At 39.6% G+C, this 27,224-nt stretch overlaps 1 protein-coding gene across 1 annotated transcript in view; it reads left to right on the forward strand.

The window, feature by feature from the left end:
- Positions 1 to 27,224, forward strand: part of SPOCK1 (SPARC (osteonectin), cwcv and kazal like domains proteoglycan 1) — a 264,357-nt gene that overhangs the window by 166,387 nt on the left and 70,746 nt on the right. The window contains exon 5 of the mRNA XM_058815131.1: positions 11,181 to 11,313. Coding sequence (XP_058671114.1) covers positions 11,181 to 11,313 — 133 coding nt within the window. The remainder of the gene's footprint in view (positions 1 to 11,180; positions 11,314 to 27,224) is intronic.

Below are 27,224 nucleotides of genomic sequence, written 5' to 3' on the forward strand. Positions count from 1 at the left end.
CTCTGCCTTCCTTTAGATGGAAGGAAATGGGCTTATGAAGAAAGCATCCCAGTGCATGTTTTCAGCTCTGGAAAGAAAAAATTCATATTTTGTATTTTACCTTTGCAAATATGTTCTACCCTCACCAAAAGTATTGCTTACTAATTAGCCCTAAATCCAAAAGTACATTTGTACCCTGAGTAATGTGCAGACAGAAAATAAAATAATAGATTGTAAACAAATGAAATGAGAGAATGATTGCTAAGATAATCTGAAAGAATTTTAGGAAGATATAGGACATAGCTAAAATCATGATTGCCTCTTGGGCATTGTGGAAAGCAGAAGGATAATGTGCTCTGGTTTGCAGCTGGGGAAGGGAGGATATGGTTAAAGAATAAATCCAAATAAATGTGACAGGGAAACAGCAGCTGAAAAAGGAAAAAGATGATGTGGGAAGAAATACAGGATATTTGGTCTTGACATAGTGAGCTTCTAATGTGGACAAGATGTTCCTGAGAGGAAATGGCAATAATAGTGCAAAGAGATGGAAGGATAAGCCAGAGAGGACTCCTATAAAGTTTCTCAGACTTCCAAGGACTCAAGTGTAGAAAGATGACTAAACTATTACAGGTAAAGCACCAAAATGACATTGAGATACAATTTAGAGAGAATATAACACTTAATATGATACATCCTAGCAGAGAGGAAAAGAACAGTCAGGAGTAGATGAAGAAATAACTGCTTCTCCTAGTGGCCTTATTTCTGAGGCTGAATAAAGCAGAAGAAAGTTTCAGAAGTAAGAGGGAAAAAGTGTGAGGAAAAGGAGACTGAGGGGGAGGATGTCAGGGCAAAGCAGTCAGGCTGAAAGATTAAAATCAAAATGTTTAAATACAGCAGTGAGTAAGAAAGGACACTGCAATTTTTTCACAATTTTATAAAATTTGTCCTTAAAATAGCTGACCAGATCTTGGGAAAATAGGGCTAGAGGAGAAAGTCAGCCAAGCCGGTCAGGCAGAAGATAGACCAGAGTCTGTAGGATTTGAGTAAACAAAAGTGTTTTTTGAAGAAATGCAACAACATTTGGGGGAAAATAATAGCATTAATTTACAGTGACAAAGAATTGGTGCAGTCCTTATGTTTCTACCACAGCAGCAGAGAAACTGTGGAAAGAATAAGAATGGAGTCCAAGGAATCAATGTGAGTACCTGAAGTGAAATTTGGGTGGCAAGAAGTGATGGAAAGCAAAGGGGCACATCTTGAGCCAACAACACCCGAAACTGATTCCTGTGTAATAACTCAGCAGCAAAGTATTTAATTTTTTTTTACAACCTGCTAAAGTCCCAGGTAATGTTATGCTTTCTATCTAAATATGCCGCTGATTGAGTCTTTCTTTTTTACACAGTAAAATCAAAAGTAAACTTTTGAGGAAGCAGCTGTAAAATGCTGACAATATCAAAAGTATGAGTAGATACATTGCCTTTTAAGACCACCTTAATCTCTGTGGTAGAGGGGCCTCTGAAGCTACTTGGTGAAAGAATATGGGAAGAAGGGATGGTTTGTAAGGCACAGGTGCTGGGCTTTGAGATTCAAGGTCACAGCAAAGAGAGACCTTAAACACTCCCTGGAAGTACCTCATGAAATGTATATCTTGCAGTTTCTGCAAGTATGTCAATTGAACTCATCTTCAAATTTTACCCAAAGGTGTGTTTCACTGTGTGCTGTCCCTGCACTGGACCATGTGCATTCAGTTTGTGTCATAAATTAATGTGATTATGTAAATGCTGTCCATCAGTTGGGCCCTTCCTGAAGCTGTAGTCACCTTTCATTAAGACACAGCCTGATATAAGATGGGTTAATGCTCCTGATGGCCTCATTTGAGAAGCTGGGAATGGTATAGATATTATGAACTCCATCTCCAGCATCCAATAACCAGACAGACAGCACTGAATGTGTGAGAAATTCAGCAGAATGTTTAGACATTCATAGTACTGAGCTCTATAAATCAGCAGTGCTGAATAAGCAACAGGGGCATTAGCCTATTTAGATGCTAAAAAGGATGGGATTTTAAAATTACTCAGCTCCTTATAGTATTTATACTGGTTTAGTTTGCATGCACTTCACTAACATTCATTTTATTCTGACATAGGAAACTGCATTCTGATTATTGCTCTGAACTTACCTTGAATAGTGGATTTTGACTACACTCTGGAGGTGGATTTGGGATTGATTTTTTTTTTAATTGTCTGTTGTTTGACAAGCCAATTCTGTTCAGAAATCACACATGAATTCTTAGGTAATCAATGCTAATTGTAAAAATCCTCAGCAGCTTAATCTGCTGTAGCTTTCTTGAGAATTTAATAAGCCTATCTCATAATAAAATGTGTCAGAAGGGGCAAATATTTTGCTAGCACAGCTTGTAACTGATTGTCTGAACCATGGCACCAAGTATTCAAGAACAGGAGTACTGTGTAGTCATTTTTAAACAGAAACATTTGATTCAGTGCCTGAAGGGCAAGAATTTTTACAATATTTTTAAAATTCATTTACTTTCCCATCCCCTACCAGCAAAATGTCAATTTTTTTTTCTGAGGATTGCATGTTATTTGCCTTAGGATAAGCAAAAGCAACATAATGAAGCATAACACAGCTGAGCTGTCTGAGGATGCTTTGGGGGGGCAGCATTGATTTTTTTTCCCTTGGAGTTGCAACGTGACAATAAGATTTCTGAACTTTTTTGCTTCAGAAAAAAAAACTCTCATACTTTGGGTAGTGGAGCCATTTGGAATGTAGAATTAAGGATTGTGTTGCGCACGACAGAATAAATAAGGCTGGGTTATAAACTGAACTGAAGGACATGGAGCTGAGCAAGACCCCAGGGTGAGTCTGTCACCTCTTTCAGGCCATTCATTTGTTCCATCAGTTCCATTCTGCCAAACTGCTGAATGTCTGGGGAGACATCAGAGCTTTGATGGTGCTAAACTTCACAGACCTCTGCATTTGGCCAAGACTGAGGGTGGTTTGAAAGCTGTTCTATCCTCAGCTTCTGTGGGATTCATCGGTCAGGTTGGAGCTTTAAAATGTTATTAAATGCTGCCAATAAATCTGCCTTGAATTTTAGCCTCACTAAGTAAACTGCACCTGTTTGCACAGCCATGGATATGCAGGGTTCAACACTGGAACTAGAAATATGAGCTGGAGCAGGGAACTGGTGGGAAATGACTGCTCTGCCAGGTTTGGTGAAAACAATTTTGAACCTGTCTAATTTCATGAAACAATGCATAGAGAGGGAGGATCGGCTTTCCTCCCCAAACAACCTGACAGCTCAGATTAATCTCACACACCATCAGCAATTCAGCCTCCTTGGAGATCTTGGCAAGTTCTGCCAGCAGGAGGAGGCAGACCTGATCAATGCATTATTTTAATATCAGGGTAATCAGATCCTGGGCAGAGAAAAGCTTCCTTTATCCTTTCAAAATGTATTCTTTGGTAATAGGGGAAAAACCAATAAGCTGTCCTAGAAGGAAATAAAGAGGGCCAGTGCCAAAATAAAGATAGTACTTGTGCTGCACCCTTCACCGTTATGTGGTTGGTGCCAAGTTCTTGCATCTCATCCAGCATATGAAATGCAGGACTCATCCTGCAAACTGATGAGTGGTGAATAAGGTTTCAGCTTTAATTACAAACTTCCTGCTATCTGCCCTCCTCCTTTGAAATTCAAGGCACTTCATTTTATTTTTACATAGTTTGGTGTCTGAGATTCCTTTTCATGTTAGTGGAAAAATAACGATGAAAAGGAAAATAATTCTCTTATAAAAATTTATGAGAACAGGCGGAGTTTAGAAGCTGTGTTATTTATTCAGGAGAGCACAATGACTTTTAAGAACACTGGGATTTTATGTTTGTGCGGATTTTTTGCTTTTGTTCTTTTGTTTTGTGTACATTGCCTGTTTTCATACCTGTGCAGCTGTTAAGCATATATATTAGGTCTAAAAGTTGAAAATCATTTAGAATTCAGATTAAAAAATGAATTGCCTATAAGCACAACAATCTGTTAGCTAAGACTGTAAGTGGAACTTTCAAACACCATTTTTATGCATTGACTGCTCAAAAGCAGAAATCCTTACACTTCTCCAATGGCCTTAATAAACAACCTTATCATTTTTAGTCCAGGAATAAGTAAAGCCAGAACTAACATCTCAGAAAGATACTTGTACTGAAACCCTGATACTGTGCAGAGCTGTCCTGGCAGTTTCAGAGTATCCATATTGAAATTACATATTATATCTGTTTAGACACAGACCTTGCTGCTTTCTGAGTAGCTTTGCTCAAGTGGTTGCATTTGGGGTTCCCTGACTGGTGTTGCAGGATCTCAGAAGTCACCTGCAGCAGCTGCCTCAACTCAATCAAACTCACTAGAGCTTTTCTGGTCTTCCAGGCCCTCAGAATCTGTGTCAGCTTTTCCAAGTAATTTCTTCCTTTAAAACACAGAGAAAGTAAAAAAATAACAAGATTCTTTCATCTTGCAGAACCAATAACCCTGAGGACCCTGGGTCCCTAGGCCCTTTGTTCTCTTTTCAAAGCTGGTTGCCAGCTGGACCTAGTGGGATCCATGCAGGAATCTTCAGGGCATTTTCCCTGCAAGATGTGTCAGGGGGTGTTCTTGCAAAACATACACTGTACAACATCTTTCAACCTTCCTTACATCCAGCTGACAGGTTCCTTCTGGAATGTTTTTCCCTCTTGCTTATTTCAAAATGTCTTCTTACTGTTGGTAAGAAATGGAGGCTCAACTCTTCCTATTCCCTTGGAAATCCATGTTTTCATTTCACTGGAATGACACCCGGTACACTTTCTCTTCAGCACTTGAGATTTTTGCTTTAACTCTTCCCTAAATTTGTCATCTCTAACCCTGTCTTCTGAGTAACCAGTTGCTTTCTGGGAACACTTTGGACAGACTTAATTACTAATATAATCTCATCAATGTCATTGTTTGAAAGAATAGCTAGTAAGTACAGTATCCATTTGCTGTGGGGGCCAGTCTTGAATGAGTTCCATTCTGCCAGAAGGGTCCCCAGCCATCACCAAGCCCCATTAAAACCTTTGCACATCTACCAGCGAGCAGTGGTCTTGTTATTTCTTATGGCTCTTTTAAGCCAGATCTGCTGGGGAGAAGATATGAAGGCAGCAAGAGAAAGTAAAACCAGTTAGGTGAAGTTATTTCTTTGAATATTGAAATCAGGGAAAGTGGTACTTAGTACAGTGGGATGATGCTGACATGCAAGGCTGCATGTTGTTATTCTTTGTTTCTGAAAATGTAAAACCCAGGTGGAGAAATTGCTGTAATCATATGTCTGTTCTCATTTTACAGTGTTTGTATTAAATAAAGAGTCTGTATCAGATTCAATAGCATAGTACCTTTATTTTTCAAGGTAATATGTGTAGACTATTTTCTTCACAAATCTTGTCTGGTAGTGACTCAAGGTACACACAGCTCTTGTGAAAAATATGAAAGGTTCTAGAAATGAGGCCAAGCTTTTAACTCTAGCAGAATGCCAAAATGATACAGAGAGAAGAGAACACTGTCATTTATACTGGTAAATTTCAGGTTTGTCATTCTTTTCCTCGAGAACAAGAGAAACAACTTATGCAAAGGAAAGATAAAAACAGGCAGGCACTGCTGGCTTTATCTTCAGTGTGATAAGCTTCCTTCAGGGGGACATGAACAAACTATGCATGAGGCATGGAGAGGGTACAGACAGTACATTTTAAACTGTTCTCACTGTGAATTGTTCCAGCTTCAGGAAGCCATTCAAGTTTACTGTCAGAGCTCCTTCCAGCTTCTGGTACCTGCTCTGGTGCACTGAACTTTTCAATTCTGTTTTAATACAGCTTAAAATAGTTTTATGTGACTTAGGAATTTTTCTTTGCTTTAACATCCAAAAAGAAAGAAGGATGGATGGATGAAGTTAATCCTAATCTTGAGGAATATGTCTGTGAGAGCTATAATTGAATCTGCAGTACACAACTCACAGAGCCCAAAGACAGGTTTACCTGGAGAATCCTTGCAGTGGGTGGGCCCTCCTGTGGGTGCCTAACTCAAACCTGCCTTCCAGGGAAGAAATCTCTGGAAGAGACTGTTGGGAAGAGTTGGCCTTTCCTGCAACCAACCCAGCTAGGAGTGGCAACGTCAATAAAAGTTCAGTAACACCAGTTTACCCCATGAAATAATTTCGATTTGTCAAGTCCGTATTTTGTACATAAGGCCTGTTCTATCAAAAAAAAAAAAAAAAAAATCCCAACCAGCTCAGTCCTGTTCAATAGGACCTGAAAAAAGTAGTTGTATGATTTTAAGCCCAGAAAACAAGATAGGTGTAAGTAATTTACAACGTGAATTGAGCCAAATTCTATGGTTGTGTAACATCACTGAAACACCAAGTTAAAGAACAAGAAGAGACAGTACCAATCTCACAATTTGTTTACCTGATACTTTCTGTCAGAAGACATTGTGTAACTTATTTGTTGGGGTTTTTGAGAAACTTTCTGCTCTTATTTGCAGCACACCTTTGAAAACTCACCTAACAAAAACTCCTTTGGGTAAAGTGTCTTTTTCTTGTCCAATAAAATTACTGAATAAGTTCTAAAGTCCCAAGGAGAAATTTCTATTTACTGTCTGCTTCATCCTAAAAGTTTTTCAGGACTTTCAAAACAGTAGCCTGCCAAAGGAGCCTGATTTATAATTGCATTAAACCCATCAATGCTTAATCTGCTAATTTACTGTATGTGCATTTGGGAGTAATTGATCTTGAAGCCAAGTAACATACTCTCAATATTGTACATTTTCATCTTAATGAAAAGTCTGAACATGTGTTAAATATAAAATTAAATGTAAATAGACTGCAGATGTAAAGAAACAAAACATCTTTTTTTTCTCTGCAAGTGCATTTATTTTGACTTTGCCAGAGGTTTTTCCATATATGTGTTTCTATACTGTTTCTGAAAACATTGTTACCAGAAAAATACAGAGATTCCCTAAATAGCTCAGCCTGTCATGCAATCAGGGGTTGGTCAGGAATTAAGGCTTTATATTTTTGGGTTTCATTGCTGGTTTTTTTTTTTTTAATCTGAGTCAATTTAAGGTGTTTTGTTTGAGAAACTTTTGCTGACTCAAAGGCACAGTTCAAACTCCCCATCAGTGCCCAGAACTGACGCTCCCTGCCAGGCTGGATGGGGCCAGGTGCTTCCCATCCTTGGGGCTGCCAGCTGCACCCAGCTGGGCTGAGCTGGCTCCCCTGGGCACACCTGGAAGCCATAAAACCTTGAGTGGAGCCACTTTTCCTCAAGGTCCTTTTTGCATGGCTGGGGCTCTGTGCTTGGAACTGTGTGCTGATGTGCAGCTGTCTGTGCTCTGGCTGCCCCAAGCTGCCCTGCACCCTCCTGGCATCTGGCTGGTGGCATCTGCAGAGCCTCAGGCGCTGTCCCTGCTCCTGTGCAAGCCAAGCAGATGGCAGCTCCCAGGATTGTCACAGTGTGTGGTGAGCAGTGTGTCTGTGTAAAGAGTAATGAACTTCAGTCACTGTGCAACTGTGAATGCTTGAGACCACTGACGTTTCTTTATGTAACAAAATAAAAGAGGCTGAATACTGTAAAATTTACTAACTCCATAATTCTTTTTCCTTTTGGTGCATTGGTTCGCCAGTCTGCAAAACAAAAGCTGACAGGGTTTGCCTGTAAGTCTTAATACTTGACCAAAACATTCATGTGTTCCAGCTTCTGAAAATAGTCGTGGATCCTTTCAACTCTGAATCTTAGAGCAGGATTAAAGTTGGTTGTCAGGAAAAAAAAGCCTAATTTGCTTTGGCCTGGCTTGCTCCTGACACATTCATTCCAAACCAAGGTAATTAGCATAGCAGAGCATTCCCAGAGTATGTGAATATGCACTTCCATTGAGAGGGGATTTGCTGGCTGGCTGCTTATGGCAGCCAATGTTCTTGTCTAGGTTTTAATTTGTTTGTTTGTATGTTTGATGTGTTGTTAGGAGTTATAGGATTGAAAAGCTTCCAAAAGTCCTATCTAGCCTCTCAAAAATACTACTGCAGAAAAATACATGTTTGTGTTTGGAAAATTGATGTTCCTTTTACAAGATATGTTCTCAGCTGTGGTTTTGCTGGGGTACCTGGGTATCCAGTTAAAACTTTCAGCTGCTGGTCACTTGGCCAAGCTGAAAAAAATTACTTTGACTTATTTCAAATACAGTGGCACTTTGCACTCTCATTTTGGAAAAACTTGCAGCTTGAGAAGAATATATTAGGTTTTGAAAGCCAGATTGTTTCTTGCACAGAAATGGCTGCTGTGCTACCAGTTCCATGCACCTGCAGGAATGAGGGAGCTTCAGATTCCTTGCAGCATTCTCTGCCTCATTGCACACATTATATGAAGTCCTACTAAAATTGTTTAGTCTTTATTTCATATTAATGGAATGCTTTGGGATCTACTCCACTGTAAATTCTTGTTATAAAACATCACTCTTTCAGAGAATAAACTTCCCTTTATTATTAAAAGAAGATCCTGAAGACAACTGGGGGGGTTAGGAAGAGTAAATGTTTCCTTCAGTGTCTGCAGGCAGAACACAGCAAATGGGGCTCAGGTGAACCTGCTGAGGTCCCCAGCTGAGGGGACATGCCAGGCTTGGTGTTGTGTTCCAGACAGCTGCTCTGAGAACAGAGCTCAGGCCTAAGGCTGTGCATGTTCTTTATCATCTCTGTAAAGTGATGGAAAGGGCCACCAGGCTCAATGAGCTGCTGGAATGCTCGAAACAATCAAATTTAATTACTTTTTTCTTTCTTTTTTTTTTTTTTAAGTGATGATGGGAGAATGAAAAACATCATCAGCTTCAGAGGAATTTTCCAGTAGGAATTGGCTTTGCAATATGAATCTTGAAGGGATCAAAGGATTAAATAAATTGAGAGCAAGGGAGTGTAAGGCCGTGCAGAGATGGACAAGCAGCCCTGTCCTGAGTGGACTTTTCTTTTAATGTGATAATGCAGAATATCTGATGTAGTGTGGTCCACAAATGCTGTACAATGTGTTTATACTTCCCTCTCACTTCCTGTGATTTTTTTAGGCATCAGTCTAGCTAAGAACTGCAATATATTTAATTTTGATGAGGTGCTCGTTAGTTCACTCACTCCTCTCCATCCTCCACGCTTCGTGGCTGATGGCTTTGATGATGATGGCACTGAATCATACACTTCAAGTTTAGCATTTCTTGGCTGTTTTTCTATAACTAATCCTAAATGTTTTTCTTAACAATTTTATGTATAGCAAAGGAGCTATCTTTTGAAATTGTAGGAGTTAAAGTCAGTGAAAAATCTGCTTTAAGCTCTGACCTTCTGCAGACTCCAGAGGAAAGGCACAGCTCTTTTCATATTTGTCTCCTAACTGTGCCCATCAGTATCTACAGTACAACATTCAAACATATTTTTGACTCTGAGTTTGTGCATTTCTAGAAGTGTAGGGCTGTAAGTAAAGTAAATGAGGAAATTTTCCTGTCAAGCTGAAAAAAAAAACTAAAAGTCATGCCTGTAATCCAAAGAGGTCAAGAAAATAAGATAATCATTACATTTTGATAACTAAGCATCAGATCCACAGAGCTGCTTCAGGGGGTTCAGAGCCAATAAACATCCTTACCCACAGCATTTAGCACCTGGTATATTGGTTCCTTTGTAGGCAGAATGCATCTGAAACATGGAGTGCTGCTCTCTGCATTAAGGAGACTTCTTCAAAATTACAAGGGAATTTAGTCTTAAATAGTTGGCTTCTATTTTCACAGTTTATTATATCATGATTGGATTCCTTTTGTGGACCCAATCTTCTTAATAGTACTATTCATCTCTGGCAAAGGTTAGACTTCAGTGAAATTAGGACTGAGATGAAAGAATAGAATTTATATTATTTAGCAGCTGGATGTGTCATTACATCAGAGTTGGTATTGTGTAGCAAATTGCAAGCTGCAGTGAAATTGCTTTAAAAAATATCTGTATATATTTTCCTAAAACTGTGATAAAGTCATTCAGCAGCAGCACATTGAAATGCATTTCTAGCTGAACTGTTATATCATATCTTTTTTCTTCCTGTGGTACAAGAACAGATGGCAGTTCTTTTTCTTACCAGTCTCCAGCAAAGCTGCTGCAATGCTTTGCCTTCCCTTGTAAATGCTTTCAAGTGAAAGACAAGTACACACCACCAAAATGAAGCTGCATTGTAACACTGGATTGGGGTATCTAAAGCAAACTTTTCATCAGCTTGCAGCATTAGGCTGGTGATAATTACTTAATGTCCTATCAGTCAAGTAGTTCATTATGACAGGAAAATGAGCTGTTAGAGTCAATGGCACGTTTTGCAATAAGTTTTTGGAGCAGATGTCTTTCTTCATAGACATTTTTAATGCAATAATTGAGTATTCTATAACTTGAACACAAGTGCAGTCACTCCCCAGGGACACACATTGGTGGGTTTGGAGATGCTCCCTGTGACTTTATGGCATTCCTGGGGGACTGTGATTGATCTGAGAACCTCAGCTGATCATTCAGTAGCTGGTGTGTCAAAAGGGTTCCTGGCTGTATATTATATTCTTTATATTATAGCAATATACAGAATCACACACAAAAGTGTGATTCTGTATATTGCTATAAGCACAGTATAAATTGCAATGTTTTCTGAAGGATTTTGTTTTAAAATCATTGCTACCTTAGCACCAGTTTGGCAGCTCTGAGAAGGCTTGGTGAAAGTGTCTCTAAATACAACCTGGTATAATGTTGCCTGCATCACCAGAAATGATGTGTGGCTCAAGAAATGCTATATTCTGAAGTTAAATCATCTGTAGTTATAAATCTAAATTAAACCACCAAGTGCTGTAAATCTAGATCTGCCTACCAATTTGTGACTTTTTAGATTGCCTGCTGTAATATGCCATATTATAAAAGCATTGTTAGGAGCTGTATTTAATTGACTTGCTTTAAATTATGGTTTAGTAGACTTGGCAGCACTGGGTTAATGGTTGGACTCCATGATCTTAAAGGTCTTTTCAACTGAAATGATTCTAAATTAATGCTGTTCTGAAAATCTAGCTTTATTCAGAGAAGCTCTAATTCTTCCGTTTTATACAAACTACTCAAAAACCGTGGTGTGTCTTTATTTTACAGCCTTCGACAAAAGAAAGGCAACTTGGCCCAGAAGCACTGGGCTGGAGCAGCCAACGTGGCCAAGTGCAAACCCTGCCCTGTGGCACATGCCAGCGCTGTCTGCGGCTCCGACGGGCACACCTACAGCAGCCAGGTAAGGACACACCTACAGAACACACCTACAGCAGCCAGGTAAGGACACACCTACAGCAGCCAGGTAAGGACACACACCTACAGCAGCCAGGTAAGGACACACCTACAGAACACACCTACAGCAGCCAGGTAAGGACACACCTACAGAACACACCTACAGCAGCCAGGTAAGGACACACCTACAGCAGCCAGGTAAGGACACACCCACAGCAGCAAGGTAAGGACACACCTACAGCACACACCTACAGCAGCCAGGTAAGGACACACCCACAGCACACACCCACAGCACACACCCACAGCAGCCAGGTGGGCTCACACCCACAGCACACACCTACAGCAGCCAGGTAAGGACACACCTACAACACACACCTACAGCAGTCAGGTGAGGTGACACACACCTACAGCACACACCTACAGCAGCCAGGTGAGCTCACACCTACAGCAGCCAGGTGAGGACACACACTCACAGCATCCAGGTAAGGTGACACACCCACAGCACACAGGTGAACTCTGCCTGGGGTCACACCCACAGCACCCAGGTGAGCTCTGCCTGCAGCCCCAGCTCCTGAGCAGCACTCAGCTGGGATGTGGGGTGAAGGTGAAATGCCTCTTGCTGTTAGGCAGTATTGAATTACACTCTTTGTTACCCTAGGAATGTTTTTTCATGTAAAAAGTGCTAATAAATGTAGGCTTTTCCATATTTGACAAACAGCAAATCAGAATGCCAAATTGCAATCTTGTGACTTTCTTGATTCATGTTTCTCTAAATAGCCTGTTCTCTTAATGAAGTAGAACAATTTTAATATTGATGATGCAACTGAAAAAGAAATATCATTTGATGAGATTGGCTTGTTTAGACAAGAGGATTTGGGGATAGTTTGTTTGGGGTTTTTTTAAGACTTGGTCTCCAAATCATAAAGTAACTTAGCAGAATCATTCTTCAGTGATAGATTTATTTTTAATTGTCTCTTTTTTCCTAGACTGCATGGGTAACATATTACAATTCATTTAGCCTGTGGCTTTAATAGGCCTGTGTGCCAGATGCAGCATATATGGTACCATAAAAAAATTCCCATAACCCAGTGGGGATAAATTGACTCATTGTTATACTGAAAATACGATCACCTTAGGGCTTGACTCAATAAAAGAAAATGTCTTCACAGCCATTCAGCATTCCAGATCTCCCATTAGCAAATAAAGCCTTCCATGCCTTGGACACATGTCCCAAAAGCAGCACTTCAGGCACTGGAAAGCATTTTTTAGGGAATACCCTTAAGGTTCTCTTAAATTCATGCATACAAACTAATGTTTAACAGCCAGTAAAACTACCTTTTAAAATCCAAAAATAGCCTTCTCCAAAAAAAAAAAAAAAAAGCCAAAAAACTCAACAAACAAACAGGAAAATAAAGCTATCAGGAAAAAAAATTTCTTTGGTGTGTTGTGACAGCTACATTATTTTCTCAGCTGGGCATTTTGAATTCTCCACTTATTAATGGACACAAATATTAAAATGCTGCCATGCCTTGGTAATTTCAGCTTCTCTCCTGTTCTGGCTGAAGGATTTGCATGGCCAGAAGGAGCAAATGAGAGCAGAAACTCTCATCTGTGCACACAGACTGCAGGAAAAATGGCCACATTTTGCCTGTTAAACAAGTTATTCTTTAATTCTCTCTAGGAGTGTGTATTGCAGTAATTTAGTTTTGGTATTTATGGTTAAGGTGGGATCATTTTAAAAACAACTTTTTCTGTCTGAACTCTTGAGTCCATAAGACATTCTGTAGTAAAGAGATTTCATTTCATGTTCTGTCAATCTATGCACTCATTTCTGTGCATCTCACCTGCCTCTCTCACTGTATAAACACACTGTACCTGCCTCTCTGTTAGCTCCAAAAGGGATTTTGGCCTACTCTGTTTCTCACCATAAGATCTAAGTGGTTTTCATCAACATACTGCCAATGTTATAAATTCACTGAGCTTTTGTCATTATGATATAAGCCTGACAGCTACAATGAAGACATGAAACATTTCCTGGTGCTGACATGTTTGACTGTCAGAGACACCTCCCTGAAGTTGCCTGTTTGGGTTTCGGGTTTTTTTCAAAGGAGATTTTTTAAAGATTTATTCTGAAACAGCTTAGTTTCATCTTTATTTATTGTATGTTTTACAATCAATTGCTCCCGTTGTAGCAAAATTCAATTTTTTAATTTTTTTTTTTTTTAGAAGATTAATTTTAGTAAATGAGCTGAAAATACTTCGGGGAGAGAATTAAAATAAAATAGTGTATGTTAGTGTCCCAACATATAATATTAGTCTATAATATAATAATAATAATATAGTATGTAATAATAGTATGTATTAGTGTTTGTGATCAGGAATGATCATGAGTATCTAGTATCTTTTACAAAAATAACATACTGCTTCCCTCAAACTCACTGTTAGAATTCACCAGACTATGTGATCCCTTTTTCTTGCCTTCAAGTCACTAAAATCAAAGTTTTCTCCGTAATTTTCTTTCCCATGCCAGTGCTGTTAGCAGGAATTATTTCTGGCCCTGCAGTGCTGCCATGTTCTAGCACTGACTGTGAGAAGGCACCCAGGGGGACAGGAGTGTGGGCACTGCTTTGTGCAGGGATGTGTTTGCTGGTCCTGGCTCTGCATCTCTAAATGGGCAGTGATGAGCTGGGAAAAGGGGCAGGTTCCTGCTGAGCTTGTGAACAAAACTTGGAGAGAGGCCACAAAGTTTTGGGGGGAAAAAAATCTTCTGAAAGTGCACATTGGGCTTTTCCTGCTGCTGGCAGCCAGGTGGGACAGGCAGACACAGCTGCAGGTGGGTCTGGGCTCTCCTGCAGGTACAGCTCAGGTGGGAAAAGGGATTTGGGCTCCTGGCCTGGCAGGGCAGCATCAAAGTGTTTCAGTGATGACCTGGGGCTGCCATCCTACAGCAGCAATGGACCTTCCCATACTTTTTAATCTGAGGATAAAAAATGAATGAAAAGGAAAAGATACGACACAAGTATGACTGGGTGATTAAATGCAGATGAAACTTGGGTGTCAAAAAATGCCCAGTAATTCACATCAAGAAAATGCACATGTACTAAATATACATCTCACAAGCTCTCATTTAGCCATTTGATCCTGGAATAATTCCAGCTATTTCTCAGGAAATGTAGTAGACCTAGAGGCAAGAATTTCTTGGCAAAATTGGGGAAAGTCAACCAAATCAATAATGCAAGGGTTATAGGGGAAAAAATAACAAAAGATAAACTAAACCTCAATTTTTGAGCTTACTGGTCGATGTAGACAGAAGTTCAGGATGTTTAACTCAGCCTTGTTGAATTCCACCAAAGACATGGAAGCCTTCAGCCCCACAATTAATTTATTGAGGGCTAGTCAAAGGAATCTTGTCTTTTTAATCTTCCATTGGAAAATATTCAGAGGTGTTGATTTCTAGCACAAAGACAAATGATAGAATGCTAAAAATCATAAAAATGCCATGCCCACATCTTGTGCTACAATGATTTAAGTGTCACCTAAACTATAGGAGACACAAGGTAATGAGAACTTTGATGGCTCTAAAGTTGATTTAGCTTCCTGTTTGGGAGTTGTACTGCTTAAAAAATCTCACCAGCTTTTAGGCATTAAACCTTTCTGGGTTTTTTTCTGAAATCTTGAGAACTTGATCTGGATTTCTTCATCTGCTATCCGTAAGTGCTAAAACGAAAATTGATAAGACCCCTCATTAGGCTGTGTGGTTGGGTTTTTTATTATTCTAGTTCTGTTTTCCAGATGAAAAACTAATTCTTCCAAGCAATGGAATTCTTCAGTTGCACCAATAATTCAGCACTTCTGCATGACAAAATTTGAACACAGATGTGGTCTGTATGTACTCAGTCCCTGTACACTGTTTACAGCAACTGAAAAAGTAGTGGTTTTTGAACTTGCAGAATTTGCTTGTCTTTCTGGAAAACTTGATAAATGATCACTCTTCCCTGTGGGCTTTGAACTCTAAGAAGCTTAGGTTTATCAAAGATTGCACTGATTTTTTTTTTCTAGTTGCTGCTTGAAATGCAGGTATTTTAACATGTACTCCATCTCGCACATAATAATTTTGTACAAAGAAGTTTCCTGGGTGTAACAGCTTCATTTAATATTGTGACAATACAAAGCACTTCCATAGGTTATTACAGGCAGATTTTCAAAGCTCTTGAAAGTACTAATGAATTAAGCTTATGAGGTACGTAAGCCCTGTAAAGAGCTCAATGTAATTAGTTAATGTTTTTGTCAGCAACACATTAAGAAGAATAACTTTGAAGATGTCAGTTTTACAGGAACTTTAATTAAGCTTGTTAATAAAGCAATTACATGAACATGACGATGACTGTATTTAACTAGTCAGAAAATGAAAATTAGGATCATCTTAAATTACAAAACATACCACCTCAATGACTAATGGTCCCTTCAAAGATGGAAAGGTACATTGGCATAATTATTATGTTTCTAATTAGGTACATTGTTGTTCTGCAAATTTTAATTAAATCATTGTGAACTAATTTAGTCCATAATCATGTCTCTTTCTGTTTGAAAATGTAAAAATCGTGTCCTGTTGTCATAACATTAGGTAATAAATTTGATATTAAGGGATGTACAAGAAAAAAAATTTCCAACAATTGTGAAACAGAAGAAAAAAATAACGACCAAAATAATGAGCCACTATTAGTTAAATGTGTGCAAAGTGAAGGCTGCTGCATTTAATTAGGAGGGGTCTGTATGCAGAAACACAATTAGCAAAGACTTGTTAAAGGGTCTAACTGTTGAGCATTTAGTGCCATGTGGTTTGGTTTTCCATAATCAATCTATTGGCTGCACTGCCTGTCCTGGAGCCCTGGGGTGCTGCTCCTCAGCTGTGGTTTACACAGCCTTTCCTCTCTGTCATTTGTCTGAGGGATTGCTTGGCCTCTTCTGATGGAAAACAAGATACTCAAAGACTCAGCAAGCCTTAACACTTCTTGTGTGCCCACTTAGATAAGGGTTAGGTTAAATTCTCTGCTAACTTTTAGCTTTGGTCTGGTTTTGTAAGTGAAAGCTAAGGAATAAGAGAGGAGGTGGGGGAGAGGAAAGTGAGATGTAACAGGATATGATTAAAGAATTCCAGGGCAAGAAAATCAAGTCATCCTTATGCATCTGCTCCCTGTATACATTTTAAAGATTGTTGGTGGGAGGTACAAGAATAAATTATTCTTTCATATATCTCTTTGTGAAAATTGATAGATTTTATGGGATGTGAACCATTCTGAATGAACTTTCTACAGGAAAAAGATTTTGCAGCATTTTAACTACTTCCTTATTCTAGTAGCAGATTTTCAGCATTATCCCTGTTTGATAATAGGGATATTTGACTCCATGTGTTGTTTGATTCCATGTGTTGCAGGGGAGTTCCTAACTGCAGCAATACCTCTGACATGAGGCTTTTAGCACTGCTGACTTTATTCTCCCAAATGGGAGACTCAGAGGACTGTGGGAGAGCTGGAGCTGGCCTGGTGTTGAGCACCTTTGTGTATCCCCTCCTTTGACTGTGGCACATCTGGCTCCTGCATTCCCACAGGCAGATGTTCCCTCAGCCTGTGCTCTGGGCCTGTGAGACTTGAGTTGTGTAATCCAAAAGCTGTGTGAAGCTGTTATTGCATAATCAACTCCTAAATAATAAATTTTGTCTCTCAGAAGGCAAAACAGGCAGAGTTCTGTGCTGTGCATCCAGGGCTGCACAGTTTTATTTGGCTTGAAGCATGAGATGAGCAATGTTTTTTGATCAAGTGCTGTGTATCCTAAAGACATCCTGTTGTTCATATGGTGTTCTTCTCTGCATGGTCTCTAGAAATGAGCAGAAAATTGGGAACAAGGTAGATCTGTATTTCTCTGTACCTTGTAATCCATGTCAGTGTCTTAAGGTAGTTAACTGTAAAGGGCATTTTTGCATATGCTTGAAGAATGGCATTTCTCTTTTGGTCAATTAATATGCTTTAGAAATGGTTTTCTGCCTCCTACAGTCTTGCCAGTGATGCCTCATGAGAGTGTCTTGGCCACAAATTAACAATCCAGGACAAAGATCTGTGCTTCCCCCTGACTGGGGTAACCTTTGTTAAATTCTGAGGGAGCTGGGAAATAGCACTTTTGAACTCTGCTCACATAATCATTCAGTTCTGCAAATTCCTGAGCTTCCTTTCAAATCCCATTTAGTTCTGTGTTGAAGTGAAGAAGCTTTTGCTTTTCAGTGGTGTCAGATAGTAAATTCAAAACCCCAAACAATGCTCTACCAATTTTACATCCTAACCAGGAAAAAAATAGCCCTGCATAACCACTCATCTGTGCACTGCAGCTGCTTCTGTGACAGCTCCCCAGCTAAAGCCCATGAATATATACATGTTTGCAAGGATTTTTACCTGACATAGTATGAATTGTGAGAACAGCCAGAACAGAGGCTTCTGCAGTGACTCAACAGATAGAGGGGGAAAGCAGGGAGCTCTGGGCAATTTTTACAGAGTAAGGGCTGCTTTGTCATATTGCCAGGTTTGAGATTCTGTGAATTAATGAGAAATTGCTGTGGCCCAGGACATGATGTTCCTTCAGGGACTGGTTGTTGCTATCCCCTTAGTCTTTGGAGGAGTCTTCATGAAAGCAGCTTTGCAAAAACAGATTGGGGGAGGAAAGTAAAGAAAAGAAAAAATGAACAAAGAAAGGAAAAACAACAAAAAAGGCATTTTTAATTCCCTGAATGAACCTCTTACAAACATACAGATTCTTTTTGTTGGAAACTAGCTACTTAAAGCTCTGTTAAAGCCACTGGTCAGTGTGGGAATGAGATGGGGATTGCTTTGGTCCTGCTGGAGCCTGGTGATCTCTCTGCTCTTGCATAAAGGCAAGACAGAGAAAGACTGGAGATATTCTGGGAATAGATTAAAATGGATCACAACCTGGTTTTGTTTTTCCTTGCTATAATATTTATTAAGAGAGATCACTTAAAATTTTCACTGCTTTAATTTGTGCTGGGGTCAGTGAGCAAAAAGGCCCTGACAGAACTCAAAATTTATGCAAAGTTGTGTGCCAAAGTTTTAGCAACTATGAGCTAAACAGGCTGATCTAATTGGGGTATGCTGATGTTTATCTCCTTTCTCTAACCTTGCCTAGCAGGGAAAAGATATTTTTAGTTTGTTTTTCCATATTCTAACGTTTCTCAGTCCACAACAATTTAGCCTTGCACAGACTGGGTTCTTTGTGATTAACATATTGTGTCACTTTCTAAATCCATATTTTCTCTTTAATTCCTGAATCTGTTATTTTGCCATATTAAGGCTTGTCAGAGTTGAATGTTTTAATTATCAAGTCAAGCCTAAAGACTCTGGAGAAGATTATGATTAAATGCCTCTGTTAGGTGGGTTGCTGCAAGTGGTAACTCTTCCTTCATATTATTTTGGTGACGTCACTATAGAGAAAAACTGCTCTGAGCTCCCTAAAAAATCCTTCTCAATATACAGCTGCAGTAGTGATGTATAAATACCATGCTGGGAAAGGCAGAATGAGAACCTATGCAGAATAAAACAACCTTCAGGTTTCCATCCCACAGCCCCCATCACTGAGGCACAGGCAGAGGTGAAGCTTCAGGAGCACAAGGCTGCTTCTCTCACATCCGACTCCCCTGAATTCTGTATAAGCCCATTTTCCCAAATGGCTTTGAAAATACTCAGGGCTCTCTAAAGCAAATGAGTGTGCTCATGTTATAGTGCTGCAGAAGTGCAGGATTTTGGCCTGGTTGTTTTGAGTTTCACCAGTGCTCACACAGCACAATAAACTCTAAATAAATTGTAAAAGAAGAAATCTACTCTTTTGGCAGTTTTATGGTTTTTTGTATTGTGTTCATTTAGATTGACCAGATTTCATTGATAGGATTCATTTAAATTTATCTTCCTTAAATAGATTAGATTCATGCTTACCCACCAAGTGTATCTAGAACCTGCTGCATGATGATGCAGCTCCTCATATTTTCAAATCAGTTGTTACAAAAACACTAAAAAAAAAAAGAGGAATGGACTGGGAAGATGTGTGTGGGGCTGAGTTATACATATCTAAAATATCTTGACCAAGGTATCCACCAACAACAATAATTTGGGGTTTTGTTATGGCAATTTCTAGCATTCTAAAATAATCTTAATACAGATTTATGTTTCCTTCTGGTTTTGGTGTTTTGTGGGGTTTTCATTCCTTTCAAGGGAGGGAAATTGCACATTCCCTTTTTTTATATGCAAGGGTTAATGCTGGAGAAGGGCAGCTTCTTGCAGAGAGCTTGGTCCCCATGCTTTTCTGATTTCCCCACATGTGTTTTATTCAGAAGGATGAAATAATGTTTAGAATGTTGCTGATTTTCCCCCTTCCTGTTTATGAACTTCTGCAGTGTTGAGGACAATGTTTTTATTTAGGCACCCAGGTAGGTGCTGCCAATAATTAGAAGTCTGAATATGTAACATTCCTGCTGCTGGCTGCTCATTATTCAAAAAAAACCCAGAAAAACAGGGGGTTTCTAGGGAATGTGTTTAAATATATGTGCTGAAGTCTTACTGAATTAAATAAGAATGAATCCTGTTAGCATCTTGAAAAATGCAGTTCTGTGCCTGTTTTAGGCTGGAAGATGTAGGCCTGTCAGCTGTATTTTACACAGTAAATGAACATCTTGTTTAGAACATAATTTCTCTAGATTTTCCAAAAGTGCATGATTTTTTCCTGGTGTTTGTTATTATGTGGCTGATTTTTTGGGGGGGCAGGGGGAGGTATATTTTTAATTCTTATTAAAACATTTCATTAGATTTCTAAGAAGTATTTTTGGATGAAACATAGCAGCAGCAATGACTGCTTGGGCACATTACACCAAAGCAAGGAGCACTAGATGTTAAAATAAAAGCAGAACTTGGAGCTTTTTCTTTCCACATGTATGGAAGGAGCCAGCACTGAGTGACAGAAGGCAATGTCCTTATTAATAAGCCTCTGCATTAAAATTACAGCAGGAGCACAGGGAGAAAGAAGCAGCAGTGAGTTGACTGTGACTTGTGTACTTGGAGTTACTGTGTCAGTAATGATGGATGGAGCAAACAATAAAATTTGACCTGTCAGGTTGTGCTTCTGAGGCTAGAAGCCTTAAGGCATTTGTAATTGGCTTCAGCCAGTATGTTAATGTAGGTGGTTTGGAAAATCAGATTATTTGAGTGATACAGCTGGTTTGCATTTTTAGCATTCAAAAGAAAAGCCTAGAAACTCAAAGGGACTGAAGTCATAATGCTTGTTCTTTGTGAGCTGCCCTGTATAATAGAGCAGGCAGAGGAGTAGTTTTCAGATGAGATGTTCACAGTGTGTAGAATATGAGTTATTTTAAATGATTTTGTGGGGCATAATTCTTAAACAGTGTGTGGGAGGTGCAATGCACATAGTTTCCATTACACACATAAATCTCATTATTATCTTCTTCATATTCTACATTATGCTCAAATGTGCCCCTGTAGTATAACAGGACTAGAAAACACTTCTTGGGGTTGACATTACTCAGTGATTTGTCAGTGTGGCATGAGGTGCTTAACTGAACACATTCCTCATAGCTGAAAAAATCTGTGCTGTGTAAATCCACAACTAAAGTGGCTTTTAAATAGCTGTGCACAAAGTAATTCTATCATATTAAATATGTTCAGTTGGTGTTAGAAAGAGATCACATTGATATTATACACATAATATTGAGGAGATATTGTGATAGTTGTTGCAAGTAGAATGATGTGCATATTTTCCAGTGAAAGCATTTTATAGCATAATGTCAGTCTGAGATCCCAGAGTTTTCATCAAAATCAGTATCCTGAACTTTCACTGAATCTAAGGCATAATTCAGAGAGAAATGTCTCTTCACCCTCAAAATAGTTGTACCCTGGGCTGGAAATCCGCTGAGAGCCTGCCCAATGATAACTTGCATGTTGACAGTTCTTCCTGAGGAGATAGGGAGTGGCTTTGGGGAGGTTGGGGGTGATGGGCTATGTGTGTGTTTGTTTGGTTTGGTTTTGTTAGAGTGAAGTGGTGGAGGTGGGACAGAGTGCTCCAAACCATCCGAACATGGAGTCATCCAGATTACCTTTTGGTAGTGCTGTAAGCATTGGGCCATTTCCAGAGGGTTTTGTCTTATCCTTCAAGGGCTGTTCAAATCCCCTTCCCCATTTCCCCCTCCCTATACCTCATGTACTCTGCTCTAAAGTGTTTATTCCTTCCAAGGAGAGGAAATGTCAGGAGAGGTTTGACTGACCTGAGAGCATTGCAGAGGATGTCAAAGGTGGTTTTGGACTGGTGGTATTAGGAGAGGATCTGTGGGAAGGAGAAAAAACAATGCTGAGAATATTATAGGGGAAGGGAAAGACATCAGGATTCATTTCTATGAATCCATAGAAAAATTGGACTCCATTTCACTGTTTGCAGAAAACCTTGAACAAACTGGGCCTGTGCCCAGTCACTGGCAATTAGATGATACAAGTGGAATTTTTTGATTCACTGAGGGTTTACTTCCCAGAGGTAGTACTACACAAAACAGAATCAGAGAGCTCAACTAGTTGCATTCCCTTCATCCAGGATATTTTCCTCATAATTAGAGGAGAGCAGAGAAGAGAATTTAAAATACATGTAGTCATACTTTTTAATTTTTGTTTCCACATGCTCTGGATTGTTCTCCAGTGACCTATACTCTTATTTTCCCATTTTAATGTGTTACAGATAGAAATAAGTATGTAAGGAGAAATAATGTTGCATGTTTTAATGTGATCCTTGTAGTTTGATGTAATGTAATCTTAGTACAAGCAGTTCCTGCTGCAAATATACTTTTATAATTTTTCCTAGGAGAAAAAAGTATATGTTTTGTTACATGTGTTTGAGAGTGGCAGATATTTTCTTATTAATGGAAGTTATGCCTTCATTGTTCTTACCTTTTCAAAGTGAGAAAAGAAAGTGAAGTGGGTCAGGGTCATTTTGGGTCTAGCTGGCTGTACTCCCTTTTTCTTGCAGGAGGTCTTGATGGAAAGCTAGGGAAATAAAGGAGAGATGGAAGTTTCCAAGTTCAGGTTTCAGCAGTGCTGGTTGTGAGATCTCAGTATGAATTTCTGCAGCTGGCTAGAGCAGATATATCAAAAGAGTTATGGTAACCTGCACTGTCTGATAAAAAACCCCAACTTTTTAAAAACTACTGAGATGCTGGAAAGAAAGTACCAAAATGTCTTTTAAAGAGAAGTTTCTTTAGGCAGCACAGGCAGGGTGAGGAGCCTTTGGAAAGTTCAGCAGTTGAATGGGGATGGGGGTGGCTTTCTTCAGTGAGTGACGTAGGCACAGCCCTGGTTCATCTGCATTGCATGATGAGAATGAGCTGTAAAATGTAAGATATTATTAATAGAATAGCAGAGGCTTTCAGAGGGGAGATGGCAAAGTTATTCAAGCTGTCTCTTCCAATTCCTGTATAGGTTAGAAAAGACAGGAAACCCTCATAGGATGCAGCTCTAATCTGGATTTCTGCCCAGCCTGGCAGAGTTAACCCTGCAGGACCTCTGCAAATAGTTCTCGTGTCCTGGGGCAGTACATGGCAGCAGCACACAAATTCTCCCTGCTGGATTGTCTCTCCTGCAAATTATATCCACCCCTGCCTGAGCTCTTGGGGGTGAGCTGAAACTGTTAATGGGGCTCAGTCAGCAGGGGAATATTTTTGTCCTATTCTTGCATATCTGTCTGCAGCTGTGCACCACACATGGTTCTTGAAAATTTGCCTGCAGTCTTAATATTTTATGTTGAGACTCAGAATTCCTTTTTGTGCACACATGTAATCACACCAGGTAATGCATCTTGTCTGCCACCATGTACTATTTGGTTTTAGGTGACTCTTTGGGGTTTCTTTTTTCTCTTTTGTACACAGGCTAACTGAAGTGTTGGGTTAGTCCCAGCTGACTGGAGAGGAGGAATCTGGCTATTTTCAGTAAGTCAGTAGCTGTCCTTCTCCTAGCTGCGGTAAAGCACATCTTTCTCACACCTCCCTGGCTTAGAATGACACAGCATAATGTCTGTAAAAACCTGGTTTGGCTGTAAATGTACTGGAGGAGCTCTCTCTCTATCAAGCTTAAGGTAGAGATGAGATTTGAAGACTTGAAGCCCTTAGTTGCATTTCCAGTAGCAAATCCAAAAAAAATGACATCCTTGAAGCTTCCCCCCTCCTTGGAGTGTGGGGTGCAGCTCCCTTTGGAGGCTGGGGCACTGCTCAGCACCTTCAATTTGGGCAGGTGCAGGTGCCAAGTGCTTTTCTGGGAGAGGATATCCAAGGATGGAGATCTTTATATTTTTATAGCCAACAGCAGCACATGGGAGTGAGAGGCCACACCAGTGAAATAAATAGAATATTAAAAGAAAAAGTTAAAACTGTTTGTGTCCCAGCATATTTCAAACCTCAGATAAGTATGAAATCACTTATTTAGCTTGTCAAACCAATGGTGTTCTCAAATCTGTTTTGATATGTGTACTGTGCTTCCACCTTTTGGGTAAGATTCAGTGCATAAATAACTTGCAAGACTTCTTGACACAGATCATGATCAACAGCCAGTTCTTGGGTTTTGTGGGCCACTTTTTGATTTTGACCTAACTCTAATAGACTTGTAAATGGAAGTTCACAAATAAAACTGGCACAAATTGTGACTACTTCTTTTAGCTGCCCCTCTAAAAGTAACAAATCCAATTAATCAATGGGATTAATTATCTGTGGAAATGACATCATTGCCAGGCAAAAGCAGCACCAGACTATCTACACATTTCAAGCAGAATATCTAAAGATGTAAAATTGAAATCTGCAGAAAGTACAAAATAATTAATTTCATTCACAGGGATTCTTACTGGGGACTGTGGATGCACTGTTTGAAAAAACCTGTCTTATTAAATACCAATTAGACTAGATAAAATTTTTAAAGCCTCCTACAGATAAAGTCTTCAACTTGTTAATGGACTTTTTTCCTCATAACTTCAGAATTTCAAGTATTTTCTCTTGCCTTTCATGCCAATGCAAAGCTGTTTGCTAGATATTCCAGTTTTAAAGTCTCTGTGTTTAACGTTCTCAAGAGAGATATGTCAGAGGCATCTGCCACCCAGGGGATGATTGCTGCTACAAACTGTGTGAAGTTTGAAGATATTTACAGATCAGATGTAGCCAATTTAAATTGCAGCAAGACTGAAATAAAAGGCTCTTTCAGCTGCTGTGCTGCACCAGGCTGGGGTAGGGTCTGGTTTGAGCTGGGCACAAAACCTGGGACCATCTGATCCACATCATGACCAATTCCTGCTGAAGTTGGTAGCAAAAGTTTTTCAGTTCAAAGCAATAAATAAAGAGTAGAAAATGACCAGTCAAAGCTTCTGTAAGGGCACAGAAGAAGAATGCTAGCCTGTATGGAGACCTCTATTTTCAAATCTGAAATCTGTCATCATAAAGCCCATATAGAGGGGTTAGTGCCAGAAGCACTTTTTATTACTTAAATCTATCTTGCACAAGCAACACTGAGCAAGGAAAACCCTTTTGAGTTATATAACTCTTTGATGGGATGCCTTAAGGTCTTTCTTTTTAAGCCAGTAAATTCTAGAGCAGTAATTTAAAGACTGCACTTTTCCTTAAATCTAAAAGCATGTTCTAAATCCTGTTGTATTTAGTTTGAACACTTATCTGATAGGCCTGATCCCATATTTCCAGACTGAGTGACATCACCTGCAGGCACTCAGACTCACATTTTGAAACACATTTTGCCTTCTGTGAGGCAGCTCTCCCAGGTGGTGGCACTGGGAGGCAAAGAATGTCACCAGCCAGACCTGAATTGGGGGAAACAGGGATCAGAGTGAGGGCTTGGGCTCCTGCAGGAGGCACCACCGTGAGTGGTGTCAGCCCTTACACCTTCAGGCACAGCAGGGTCAGTGTTTTGCCCTGCTGGGAGGTGTCAATGGGACTGATCCAACAGAGTTTAACCAGACCCTGGAATTCCCGTTTCATCAGTGCACCAGAGCTGGAGTGGGACTCTGCACCCATCCACAAGAGGAGGCACAAGCAACCTTTAGGGTTTTGGTGTGCAGGTTTTGTTTGGTTTTTGTGGGCTACCAGTGCTTTTGTTAAAGCTGTAGATGCTGGTGTTTAAGAAAGGGGTCAGGTGAGGACACTTCTGTCTTCAGAGATGCTTGTGTACTTTCTTTGCAGCAGTAATTTTACTTTTAGGAGCTCCTGAATCCAGTCTTGCAGCTCTAAGTGTTCCTGGTGATGCCAAAAGATATGGGCTGCAGGCTGAGGGCAGTTAACTGTTATGTTTTCACTTAGCTGTTTCTTTGGACCATATAGTGTCTATAAAAATAAAAAGAAGCTGTTCCTTGGGAAATGAAAATAGGAAATAAGGCAGGTATAGATTAATTCAGGGGTGTTTATGGACCAAGAATGTTGTGAGCTCATGTGGTCATACACAGAGATAGGTTTTGCTGTCAAATACAGTGAAATATTGGATAAATATTAGATTGGTAAAAATAATATGTATAAATTGATGGCTACAACAAGATGTTAGGATTAAGAATACCTGAAAATAATCGGCAATAAACAGCTTCCATCTGGCTAAGAGCTCACAGCATCAACAAATATAGTAACAGAGATGTTCTTTTGCCATTTTTCCATTAGCTCTGTGCAGTTAGCAAGAAAGGCAGTCAGGATTTTTGAGGCACAAAGGCCATTGATTGGAGCCATGAACTGAGACTCCAGAAGTGCCCAGTGCACCACTGTGAAGGTAGTGCTGTGATCCCAGGGGTATTTGACATAGATTTGCTCATTGATGGTGAAATACAGGTTGATTAGAAGTTTGTTAGGTTTTTAGTGAGCTTTGTCAGATTACTGCAATGATAAAGTATGAGTAATGCAGGGCTTTAGATGAGGCAACAGCTGTAATTCAGGAGTGAAGGGTGAAAAACTCTTGAAGATTTACAGGTGAATCATATTCCTACTGTGGTGATAAATTTGGCATTATTATCTAAATTTCAGCTCTTTCTGTTTGTTGATTCCATTAGAAAAGTTTTCAGACCTAAATCATAACTGCAAAATAGTAGGATATGATTCTGAGCAACATCCAGGCTGGTCTGTGACTAAACAACAGCAATTGTATTGGTTAGAAAAGTGATATGAGAAGAATTCTTCATTTATGTCAGTGTGGAACACCCTCACAGGCTGATGCAACACAGCATTTGAATGATGGTCAGCAACAGTTTCCTGGTATTTCAACCTTAAATCTCATTCATTCTGGTTTTCTGTTAGTTTAACTTGGAGCCTTTATTTTCTGTAAGTAGACAGTTACTATAACGTTATGGAATTTTTCTCCTTCTTATGACTAATCTAAAAATTTACTCTAAATCTAGTTTTTGTCATTGTTTCCATTTTCTTTAATGGGAAGCCTTTTTAATTAGTGTTTTTCTTTTGATGTACTATCATAAACTTTTCCATGTCATCTGTGTGAGTGAGCCCACAGCACAGAATGTGAAAGCTTGGAGTAAGTCTTGTGACTTTCAAAGCACTGAAGCTTACAAACTTCTGTAAAGTGACTTAGAAGAAAGCTTTCTTCATTACCCACAGTGCTGTGATTAGTGAAACCCAGTTCCTCAGTACCTGAACTGTCACCATTTAATTCTTCTGCAGAGAAGGCTCTCTGCAACTTCAGCATTATATCTTAGTCTAGCAATAAATTGTGACCCACTTAGAGCTACCTGTGGAAGAGAATCTGAGATGTAAGCTGGCACTGGAACTCCAGTATTTTCTTCCCTTGGGCAAAATCCTCAAGGCTAAGCATACACTGTGCTTTAAGGGTGGCA

This window comes from Ammospiza caudacuta, chromosome 16 (assembly GCF_027887145.1).
Source record: "Ammospiza caudacuta isolate bAmmCau1 chromosome 16, bAmmCau1.pri, whole genome shotgun sequence".
Lineage (NCBI taxonomy): Eukaryota > Metazoa > Chordata > Aves > Passeriformes > Passerellidae > Ammospiza > Ammospiza caudacuta.